We start from the raw sequence: 12492 nt of genomic DNA, 5'->3' as shown, positions 1-12492 counted from the left end.
GCACTATTCACCAAGTGGAACTATATACTATATTTACTAAGTCCACCGCCCCTTCCCCTATACTTGGCTGCTTCTCGCACACCAAAGCGTACTTCGTTTCCCGGGACGGGCGGCTCCCTCTTTCTTCCGGTAAGAAACTGGTTTTTCCCTCAGGTTCCTCCCTGACCTTAGATGGAGAAAGAAATGCTTAAGGAAAAGGCGCTTCAAACTATCGACTACTGTTGTTGGAATGAAACGCAACCTCAGAATAGAATTATGGTGCTTGCTGGGCCCTGATGGTGGAACCGGCATTTTTGGGGGGAAGAAAGCAGCCCCCTTTTGCGGCAGAGCAGAGTAGGCAGCATCGCTTTCCCTCGTGTAGCTATGATGCCATTCAGAAACAACACAAGAATAAGAAAAAAAAAAGTCTTTCTCGGATTCTTGCCATCACTGTCAAATCAATTTTTCTGTAGGCATCAAGGTAAGGGTTCTTCGGGTCGATCACAGATTTTCGGCCCCGTCGTTTCGTTTGGCTTCCACTCCATTTGACCTCTCTTGTTTCCATCCCCGTGAGAAGGTAGAGAGCAAAACCAACCCAACAAACCACTGTTCAAGTCCTGCTATACCCAAACCTAACTTGCACTATACTATGAGTAAGGATGCGTAGTAGCGCAAAGAGCACTCTTTGGCCTTTAGATTAGAGGTGATTCGCCGTCTTTGATTGGATGGAAACATCTATCTAAAGTGTGCAGTGAAGGAGAAGAGTAAATAGTAGGGGAAAGAAGAAAATGGCACATTGACATTCATCTTCCTCTCGAAGGGCTTTGAGAAGAGGGGCAACAGTGAAGATACCGAGACCGTGTCTATGGGGTCTTAGTAAGAATCTGTTGCAAGAAAATGCATGTAAGGGAGGAATGCCTGCATTAAGATTTAAAACTTGTCGTCTAGAATATTTAAAGCTCGGGATCGGCTCATTAAAGCTTGTTTGTTCGTGAGCCTAAACGAGCTTTAGCTCGACTCGTTTGTAGCAGAGTTGTAGCTCGTTAATTAACACATCTGAGCTAGTTAAGTAGCTCGTTTATTAAAATTGTAAATCACAAATATATATATATATATATATATATATATATATATATATATATATATATATATATATATATATATATATATATATATGCATCAACCTCAAAATGTACTTAAAATTTTTAATTTGCAATACCCCAAAATATTAACTAGAAACCAACATTGCCACATTGTACTACTAACATGAAAATTCACATGTAGAATTTGCAAATATTAATAAGTAATTAATGGGTTCAGATTCATAATCTAATACCAATATAGCAAAAAAGTACCTCAATTTAAAAAGGTGACAAAATATAAACTAGAAACCATGACTAAATTAAAAAAAACAATGTACTAAGAATTCACTTGTAAAACTTGCAATATTGAAAAGCCATTAACAGGTTCAACTTCATAATCACAATGCATCAACGCCAATATACCAAAAAACACCTTCATTTGAAAAGGAACCTGCACTAAAATAAAGATGGTTATTAGATGATCAAAAATTGTAAGTTCAAAAAATATTGGGTTATACCATTATACCTTGGACTAGCTTGCATTCATAGCAGGTAGTACAACTTCAGTAGGAATTTCTTCCCTCTATAAATAAAATTCAATAATTCAAAAGAATGAAATATTAGGTCTTATACGTTTCAAGTTTTAAAGCATACCTTCAATTTCTTTTTTATTCCATACATTTGTCTAATCCAGTCCCCTCCACAAATCAACATCTGAACTGTGTCGGGTGCCAACAAAGAGCGATATGGATCAATGACTCTACCCCCTGCGCTAAATGTTGAATCTGATGCAACCGTGGAAATAGGAACTGCAAGTACATCCATAGCCATCCGCGACAAGACCCTATATTTCAACTTGTGCATGTTCCACCATTCCAAAGCATTAAACGAGTGCATTCCTCCTCCTTGAACATTATGTACGCTTTCTTCCAAGTACAAAACAAGTTCAGACTTTTTTGGAACCTCCAAATCCACACTTTTAATAAACTGCCCAAATGCCTCCTAACCTGATTCAAGTGGCGTGCCTTCATTAGGCATTGATGCATTGCTCCTTCCAGAAGATCCACCGGAGGAAGTTGAAGCTTCCTTAACTAAAGAATTATGTGTAACAACTCAAATTTTTCAAACAAATTTTTCATTTTGAAAACATAATATTTTCCATTAAAATTAAGGCATAAAAAGTATGATTATTCAGTCAATACAATTATTCAACTCCCAAGATCCTAAAACAATCTTCAGTGTGTATCGATCATGCCGGCGCCTTCCCACGGTCCTCGCTAGTACCTGAAATACATACATACACAACAACTGTAAGCATAAATGCTTAGTGAGTTCCCCAATATACACTTACACACATACGCCTTTCCAGGCCCTGACCTTCTGGTCCTCATTACAACGCCTTCCGGCCCATAGCATAATCGCCTTCCGGCCCGTAACATATTGCCTTCCGGCCCACATATCATACATAGCACATATAATACTTAACTTACCACATACAGCATACATATCCATATAACACTTAGCTTACCACATATAGCATACATATCACATAACATAATCGACCTTCCGGTCACACAATCAAACTCTTCCGGGTACCGTATAGTGAGAAGACTCACCTCGAAAATGCTGAAAGCTAGCAACTCCTGAAATCACTCGCGCACAACCAACGAGCTACAACCCTCCTATAACATTACATAACTCATTAACACTCATAACAGCTAAGTGTGACTATCCCTAAGAAGTCAGACTTAGGTCAACTCTGGTCAATGGTCAACTCGACTGGACTCGGCGAGTCCCATGGCGACTCGGCGAGTCTAGACGTCTTTCAACTTTCTGAGATTCCTTATCTGCTCGTCGAGTACCCACCTCGACCCGACGAGTTACTCCTGGAAGAATCGCGGGGCCACCCCGACTCCACTCGCCGAGTCTGAAGAACAACTCGGCGAGTCCCAGTACATCTTCAAGCTACTCGCCGAGTCCGAAGAACAACTCGGCGAGTCCATGCCATGCAGACGAGTAACTGCTTCCTGAATTACGTATGGCCCCAAGGTATACAACCATGGGACCCTCTGGACATCTAAACATCTCATTACTGGGGTAAAAGCGTTTGGGTAACAACATAATAACCCATCTAATCCCTAAATGGGTTTCATAAACCCTAAACTCATAGACACATCAAGATAACAGATTTCGGTCCGAATATTTACCTGAGGACGTTCCTTCTGTGTTCTCCAAACTCAGGGCTTAATCCCCCTTGATATTCCTTTGGCCAATTTCTTCTTCTTCTTGCCTAGCAAGTTCCTCCAAGTTCCAATAGCTTTCTCTCTTGCCCTAGCCGTCCACAACAATTAGAGCCCCTTTCAATCGATCAAAAGACTGCAAATGACGGCCTAAGAGGCGTTATATACGATCAAACTGAACGGTTAGGGTTTCTGCTGAACAGCGTCGACTCGCCGAGTCCATGCCTGGACTCGTCGAGTCCCGTCGCGATCCCGCGACCAAGTCTGCGATCCTACTCGGCGAGTCTAGGCTCCAACTCGCCGAGTCCCCCTTTAAATCACCCCAAAAACATAATTTAATAATACCTGAGATTTCGGGCTGTTACAACTCTCCCCCACTTGGATTAGACTTCGCCCTCGAAGTCTCACTCTGCAAATAGTTCCGGATGCTGCTCCCGCATCTCACGTTCCGGCTCCCAAGTCAATTCCGATCCCCTACGGTGTTGCCATTGAACTAGCACCAGAGGTACTTCCTTGTTCCTCAGAACCTTGATCTTCCGATCCTTGATCGCCACTGGTCTCTCCGCGTAATTCAGGCTCGCATCCACCTGAATATCTTCCAGTGGAACCACTGCCGACTCATCGGCTATGCATTTCCTCAACTGCGACACATGAAAAGTGTCATGGATCTGACCCAACTCCGCTGGTAACTCCAACCGGTAGGCTACCCGGCCTACCCTTGCAACGACACGAAATGGCCCAATATACCGGGGCCCCAATTTGCCTCTCTTCCTGAATCGAATCACTCCTTTCCAAGGAGAGACCTTCAGGAGAACGTAGTCGCCGACTTGAAATTCAAGCTCGGATCGGCGCCGGTCTGCATAACTCTTCTGTCGGCTCTGGGCAGTTAGTAACCTTTGTCTCACTCGCTGAATCTGTTCTGACGTCTGGAGCACAATCTCCGTGCTGCCCATTACTCTCTGTCCCACTTCTCCCCAGCAAATGGGAGTCCGACACCTCCTACCATACAACAGCTCGAAAGGCGGCATACCAATGCTCGAATGATGGCTGTTGTTGTAGGAGAACTCCGCCAATGGTAAGTACGCATCCCAACTACCCCCAAAGTCTAACACACACGCTCGGAGCATGTCTTCCAGCGTCTGAATCGTCCGCTCGCTCTGACCGTCTGTCTGGGGATGGTATGCGGTACTAAAATGCAATTTAGTACCCAGTTCCTCATGGAATTTCTTCCAGAATCTGGAAGTAAAGCGCACATCACGGTCTGACACAATCGAGATCGGCACCCCGTGCCGAGACACCACCTCCCTAACGTATATCTCCGCCAATTTCTCCGCCGAAGAACCCTCACTGATGGCAAGGAAGTGTGCACTCTTTGTCAACCTATCCACGATCACCCAAATTGCGTCAACTCCCCTAGCAGTCCTCGGTAATTTGGTGATAAAATCCATAGTAATCTGCTCCCACTTCCACTCGGGGATCTCCAATGGCTGTAACTTGCCATGCGGTCTCTGGTGCTCAGCCTTAACCCTACGACAGGTCAAGCACCTCTCAACGAACCATGCCACGTCCCTCTTCATACAGGGCCACCAATATTCCTTCCTTAGATCCAAATACATCCTTGTAGCACCGGGATGAATCGAGAATTTCGATTTATGAGCCTCTTCCATCAACGTAATACGCGTACCGCCCACGAACGGCACCCAAATCCGACCCCGAAACGTCATAAGGCCTCGACCATCCTTGACAAACTCTGAGACTAACCCCACAACCCGCTCCTTCTTCTGCATTTCTGGTCGCACAGCCTCAGCCTGTGCCCTACGAATATCGTCCAATACAGGAGTCATCACGGTCAGTCTCAAGCACACATCTCGCAATGAAGTGCTCTCCGCCCTGCGGCTCAATGCATCGGCTACCACATTAGCCTTGCCTGGGTGGTACAGGATCTCACAATCGTAATCCTTGACCACGTCCAACCACCTCCTTTGACGCATATTTAGGTTGGATTGATCCATCAGATACTTCAAACTCTTATGGTCCGTGTATATCGTACATCGAACCCCATACAAGTAGTGACGCCAAATCTTGAGAGCGAACACTACTGCTCCCAGCTCTAAATCATGCGTGGGATATCTCGCCTCATGATGCTTCAGCTGCCTCGACGCATAAGCTATCACATGACCCCTCTGCATCAACACTGCACCCAATCCCGAAATCGATGCGTCGCAATATACTACGAAATCTTCCATCCCTTCTGGGAGAGCTAATACCGGGGCTTCGCACAATCTCTGGCGAAGTGTCTCAAAGGAGGTCTGCTGCTCGGGCCCCCATGAGAACGTAACACCCTTTCGGGTCAATCTGGTGAGTGGCACTGCGATCTTGGAGAAATCCTTGATGAATCTCCGATAATACCCTGCCAACCCAAGGAAACTTCTGATCTCAGAGGGTGACTTCGGCACCTCCCAACTCATCACCGCCTCAACCTTGGCCGGATCGACCAATATCCCTTTCTGATTAACTACATGTCCTAGAAACTGGACCTCCCGCAACCAGAAGTCACATTTGGAGAACTTTGCATAAAGCTTCTCCGACCTCAATACCTCAAGGACCTCCCTCAAATGTTCCTCATGCTGCTCTCTCGATCTCGAATACACCAGAATGTCGTCGATAAATACGATCACCGACCGATCCAACATCGGCCTGCATACCCTGTTCATGAGATCCATGAACACAGCCGGGGCATTGGTGAGTCCAAAAGGCATCACCACAAACTCATAATGCCCATATCGCGTCCTAAACGCTGTCTTCTGGACATCTTCATCCCGTACTCTCACCTGATGGTAACCCGACCTCAGATCGATCTTGGAAAACCAAGACGCTCCCTGCAACTGATCGAATAAATCATCGATCCTCGGCAACGGGTAACGGTTCTTGACCGTTAGCTTGTTCAACTCCCGGTAATCAATGCACATCCGGTGCGAACCATCCTTCTTCTTGACGAACAAAATAGGTGCTCCCCATGGCGAGCTGCTCGGCCGAATGAATCCCTTCCCCAGCAACTCCTGGAGTTGCGAGGACAACTCTTGCATCTCTGGAGGTGCAAGACGATAGGGCACTTTAGCAATAGGTGCTGCCCCCGGAATCAGATCAATACTAAACTCTACTTGCCTCACAGGCGGTACTCCCGGCAGCTCCTCGGGAAAGACATCTGAAAATTCGCGCACCACCGGAACTTCCTCAACTGACTTCGGTTTCTCGGAAACCTCCCGCGTATCCATCACATACGCCACAAAACCTTTACAGCCCTGCCGTAGACACTGCCTCGCCCTAGCGGCCGAACAAAAAGCTGATCCCGCACGGGTACCCTCGCCGTACACCGAAAGAACTCCCCCTCTAGGGTCTCGTATAGTCACCAACTGACGCTCACAGTCGATAACAGCGCCGAACCGGCTCAGCCAATCCATGCCCACAATAACACAGACATCCCCCATCGCAATAGGAATCAGGTCAATCGGGAATCCAACCCCGAAAATCTCTAGTACACATCCCCGAAGAACCTCCGTAGCACAAATCACCTTCTCGTCAGCTATAGAAACCCGCAAAGGTCGACTCAACGACTCACGACTCACGTCGATCTGCTGACTAAAGGTTAAGGACACAAAGGACCTACTCGCACCCGAGTCAAATAACACTAAGGCAGGCACAGAATTCACAAGGAAAGTACCTACGCATATAATAACATAAGCATAACATCTGGCATTAAAATAAGTGCATGAATTAAAACATACCTGCCACAACATCGGGCGCAGCGCGGACCTCCTCCGCAGTCAGCTGAAAGGCTCTCCCACGAGCCCTCGGGGCCTCGACCTTCACCGGTCGAGTCTCAGTAGTCCTGGCAACAGGTGCAGATCCCTGACGAAGCTGAGGGCACTCGGCCTTCCGATGGCCGGTCTGGTTGCAATGAAAGCAAACCATAAATCCCTTGGGACACTCCCTAGCAATGTGTCCCTCCTTGCCACACTTGTAGCAAGCCCCGGCTCGACACGCCCCATCATGACCCTTACCGCACTTTACGCAAGTGCGGTTCTTCGAACCTCCCGTCCTCGAATCGGCGGACTTGATCCGCTTGGCTGCCGGCTGAGACTGAGCCGGTCGCCGGTCTGCCTGCTGAGACTCGGCCTCCTCCCTGGCCTGAGTCTCTAACTCGATCTCACGCTTCCTGGCATTCGCCTGAAGCTCAGTAAAAGTATGATAGGTGGAGTTTGACACAAACTCCCGGATCTCCCGCCTCAGAATACCCAAGTACCGGCTCATCCGAGCCTGCTCTGTGGCCACTAGCTCGGGGCAAAACATCGCCCTCTCGTGGAACTTCCGCGTGATCACCGCCACCGAATCAGTACCCTGCTTGAGGGTTAAGAACTCCTGAACCAATTGTTCCCGCTCCACCGGGGGAACGTACTCATCCCTGAACATGGTAGTGAACCCCTCCCATGTCACTGCCGCAGTCTCTGCTAAAGTGAAGTTCGCCGTCACGAACTTCCACCAGTCCTTGGCTCCCAGACGGAGCTGGTTCAAAGCGAACCGTACCCTCAGGTGCTCCGGGCATGAACAAGTGTAGAAGCACCCCTCTATATCTGCGATCCACCTCATCGCAGCAATCGGATCCTGCGTCCCGTCGAACTCTGGTGGCTTCGTGTTGCTGAATTCTCGAAACAGCAATGAATCACCCCCCTGTGGCCTAGCAGCGGCCACAGCGGCGGTAGCTGCAGCGGTTGCAGCCTCAGTCAATGCGGCGTACCGCTCGTCGAACGTCTCCATCAGAGTGGTCTTGATGGACCCAAACATCTCCGGGATCTCAGCCCGGATCGCCGCCGCCACCTCCTCGTGGATCATCTGACGAATATCCTCGTCACTCACACCGCTCGTACTCGCCCCGTGCCGCGGTCTAACCATGATATCTCTGAAATACAACATAAAACTATCAGAGATTCTACCGAGCATAATCGTACTCGACACGCAACCCTACTCAGACCCAGATATCCAGGGATTCTTACTTGGGTCTCCCACTGACCCGGTGTCCTCGGTAGTACGGGCCCAATACTACCGACCACACCGCATCAATGTTCATCCCAAGTCCTCCTCCCCAAACTCCAGATAGTGAGTACTCTATTTCTGATACGCTCTCTTTACCCGCATACTAGCGAGGCATCTCATATAAGCAACTTTCCTAGACTAAGGCATCACAAATCAGGCCACTCTAGTCCTATCATGAATACCTAGTCTTCTAGCATGCATAACAATTCATATAATATAATATCGTAAGGTATTTTGGGGATCTTTTACCGTTCGGGCGCTGACTGATCGTACACACTGCTTCTTTCTTGCTTACTACAAAACCATTTACAAAATTTATGCCTTTATTTGAAAAGTTTCCTCAAATCCTCGGTTTGAGTTCAGTTACCCCCGAAGGTGCACCCGAATCTCTCAAACCAAGGCTCTGATACCAATTGTAACAACTCAAAATTTTCAAACAAATTTTTCATTTTGAAAACATAATATTTTCCATTAAAATTAAGGCATAAAAAGTATGATTATTCAGTCAATACAATTATTCAACTCCCAAGATCCTAAAACAATCTTCAGTGTGTATCGATCATGCCGGCGCCTTCCCACGGTCCTCGCTAGTACCTGAAATACATACATACACAACAACTGTAAGCATAAATGCTTAGTGAGTTCCCCAATATACACTTACACACATACGCCTTTCCAGGCCCTGACCTTCTGGTCCTCATTACAACGCCTTCCGGCCCATAGCATAATCGCCTTCCGGCCCGTAACATATTGCCTTCCGGCCCACATATCATACATAGCACATATAATACTTAACTTACCACATACAGCATACATATCCATATAACACTTAGCTTACCACATATAGCATACATATCACATAACATAATCGACCTTCCGGTCACACAATCAAACTCTTCCGGGTACCGTATAGTGAGAAGACTCACCTCGAAAATGCTGAAAGCTAGCAACTCCTGAAATCACTCGCGCACAACCAACGAGCTACAACCCTCCTATAACATTACATAACTCATTAACACTCATAACAGCTAAGTGTGACTATCCCTAAGAAGTCAGACTTAGGTCAACTCTGGTCAATGGTCAACTCGACTGGACTCGGCGAGTCCCATGGCGACTCGGCGAGTCTAGACGTCTTTCAACTTTCTGAGATTCCTTATCTGCTCGTCGAGTACCCACCTCGACCCGACGAGTTACTCCTGGAAGAATCGCGGGGCCACCCCGACTCCACTCGCCGAGTCTGAAGAACAACTCGGCGAGTCCCAGTACATCTTCAAGCTACTCGCCGAGTCCGAAGAACAACTCGGCGAGTCCATGCCATGCAGACGAGTAACTGCTTCCTGAATTACGTATGGCCCCAAGGTATACAACCATGGGACCCTCTGGACATCTAAACATCTCATTACTGGGGTAAAAGCGTTTGGGTAACAACATAATAACCCATCTAATCCCTAAATGGGTTTCATAAACCCTAAACTCATAGACACATCAAGATAACAGATTTCGGTCCGAATATTTACCTGAGGACGTTCCTTCTGTGTTCTCCAAACTCAGGGCTTAATCCCCCTTGATATTCCTTTGGCCAATTTCTTCTTCTTCTTGCCTAGCAAGTTCCTCCAAGTTCCAATAGCTTTCTCTCTTGCCCTAGCCGTCCACAACAATTAGAGCCCCTTTCAATCGATCAAAAGACTGCAAATGACGGCCTAAGAGGCGTTATATACGATCAAACTGAACGGTTAGGGTTTCTGCTGAACAGCGTCGACTCGCCGAGTCCATGCCTGGACTCGTCGAGTCCCGTCGCGATCCCGCGACCAAGTCTGCGATCCTACTCGGCGAGTCTAGGCTCCAACTCGCCGAGTCCCCCTTTAAATCACCCCAAAAACATAATTTAATAATACCTGAGATTTCGGGCTGTTACATTATGCATTACTAAATAGTCAGAATACATATCCTCAAGTGCCTTCTCCACTTCTTTAATGTTCTTGGTAGCTTCATTTGGTGGATATAACTTTGGATAGCTAAACTGAACCAGCTTCATCTTGAACCTAGGATCTAACACAGAAGCAATGGCCATAAGTAGGTGACACTCCCCCCAATACTTGTCGAACTTTTCTTTCATCTTAATTGCCATTTTACGAATAAAATCATCTTTAAATTGTGAAACTCTATCCAATGTTTCTTTCACTTTGTAAACCTCAATAAGATACAAATTTGATGTAGGATAGTCACTCCCTGAGATAACATTTGTGCACACCTTAAAAGTCTTTAATATTTCACACACATTCTCCACATTTTTCCACTCATCCTCATTGGGCAAATGATGGAAATGAGGCTCATATTCTGCATATCTAAGACCAACATAGAAGATAAAAAAGATAAATCTTAAGATAAATTAATTACTATATATATATATACACACACACACATATACATACATACATACATACATACATACATATATATATATATATATATATATATATATATTCATATTCATATTCATATTCATATTCATATTCATATTCATATTCATATTCATATTCATATTAGACACTTACCTTGGAAAAACATCTTTAAACTTGAGAGCTATGGACAGCATGTCATAGGTGGAGTTCCACCTGGTAGGGACATCAAGCAATAATTTTCTATCATGTACTTGAAGTTGGTGTGCAACATTTGAAAATGTTTGACATCTTGCCTCAGAAGAATTAATATATTTCACAGCTTCACGGACTTCTTCAATGACAAAATCAATATTTGAAAGGCCATCTTTGACCAAAAGATTTAGGATATGTGCACAACACCTTACATGGAATAGTCTACCACCACATGGAAGTTTCTTCACTCTATTAAAGTTGTTTTTCAACGTATTAACTGCCCTGTCATTGTATGAAGCATTATCCACAGAGATAGAGAAGATCTTTCCCTCAATTTCCCATTCCTTCAAGCACTTGTAAATTCCATCTGCAATATTAAGCCCGGTACGAGGAGGAGGTACATGAACAAAACTTAGCACTCGCTTCTGCAATTTGAGAACAAAAGACTTACAATTCAAAAAGGCTGTCAAGTTAAGGAGAATAATATTGACAAAATCTATGCAATACCTCCAGTTCTGATCAATGAAGTGCCCAGTGATGACCATATACTCTTCTGATGAGAAGACTTCCAACAATCAGTGGTCAAACTAATTTTTGAAGCAACACTTGTTAGATCTTTTAGTTTTTTCATTTCATGCTTATAGACCTTCAAACAATCTTCCTTTATTGTAGCCCTACATGTCTTTTGAAACAACAGATTAGCCTTTTTCATCATGTAAACAAATAAGTCATTCTCCACCACTGAAAATGGTTGCTCGGTACCCATTATCCAGTTAGCAATTGATTCTCTCATCTTATTAGGATCATACTTTGTATCAGCTCCGATTAAGGGAGGAGGCTTATCATATCCCATATCCACATCAATCGGCTGAAAATTAAGCATTTGTTGAGATTTTTGGTAAGCTTTACGTTTTGCACAACTTACCAAGTGTCGTTTATATGTTGATGTAATGCCTGATCCAACTTTAGCCAACCGCTTCTTGTAATGAATACATTCAACTTTTACCTTGCCATCAGGAAGAGTCACATCAACAAATTCTCCCCATACTGAGGAGGTCCTTTGTCGCTTAGGCTTTAATTCCAACTCGTCCACAGAACCAAAATCTTCACTAGTATTTTGACCATTAGGATGGATCTCCTCGTCATTGAGGTTAATGCCTTCATGTGCATCTTGTGAGGGTTGATTATCATCACCAACACCTATTGGATTCGATGTAGAACCTTGCATTGAACTAACTAGATTTGTTTCACTTACAAATTGCATTAGTATTGTTGTGTATTAAGATATAACATCAACAGTAATATATAAAACAAAAAAATGAGCACTGTAAAAAAAACCTAACCTTGTGTGGGTGTTCAACGAAGATGTAAAGCCGTAGATGAACTAATTGATTTCAATCGGGAGTGAGAGAATAGAAGTACTTATCAGCTGCCGCTTGGGGTAAATTAGGGTGAATACTAGGGTAAAATTATATTGTACGTGAAAGGCCCAAGCCCCAAAGAGTG

At 45.1% G+C, this 12492-nt stretch overlaps 1 protein-coding gene across 1 annotated transcript; it reads right to left on the bottom strand.

Annotated features, from left to right (window-relative positions):
• Positions 1–2063: 2063 nt before the first annotated feature.
• LOC111889603 (zinc finger BED domain-containing protein RICESLEEPER 2-like) lies at positions 2064–12250 on the bottom strand. The gene is made up of 5 exons (XM_052765796.1): positions 11494–12250; positions 10948–11449; positions 10350–10737; positions 10288–10300; positions 2064–2152 (listed from the first exon to the last, which is right to left on the bottom strand). Exons 1-5 carry the CDS (start codon positions 12248–12250, stop codon positions 2064–2066), a joined length of 1749 nt encoding a protein of 582 aa, XP_052621756.1.
• Between the last annotated feature and the right edge of the window lie 242 nt (positions 12251–12492).

This window comes from Lactuca sativa, chromosome 1, assembly GCF_002870075.4.
Source record: "Lactuca sativa cultivar Salinas chromosome 1, Lsat_Salinas_v11, whole genome shotgun sequence".
In the NCBI taxonomy this organism is placed as follows: domain Eukaryota; kingdom Viridiplantae; phylum Streptophyta; class Magnoliopsida; order Asterales; family Asteraceae; genus Lactuca; species Lactuca sativa.
The sequence above is the reverse complement of the archived record's forward strand: the minus strand, read 5'-3'. Positions and strand labels throughout refer to the sequence as shown.

Excerpts from the sequence above, each read along its gene's own strand:
- LOC111889603 (XM_052765796.1), bottom strand. The coding sequence starts at position 12,250 with ATGCAATTTGTAAGTGAAACAAATCTAGTTAGTTCAATGCAAGGTTCT. Across the intron at positions 11,450-11,493 it reads TTCATTGATCAGAACTGGAG|CCTTTTTGAATTGTAAGTCT; the intron begins GTATTGCATAGA and ends TTAACTTGACAG. Across the intron at positions 10,738-10,947 it reads TTTAAAGATGTTTTTCCAAG|ATATGCAGAATATGAGCCTC; the intron begins GTAAGTGTCTAA and ends TGTTGGTCTTAG.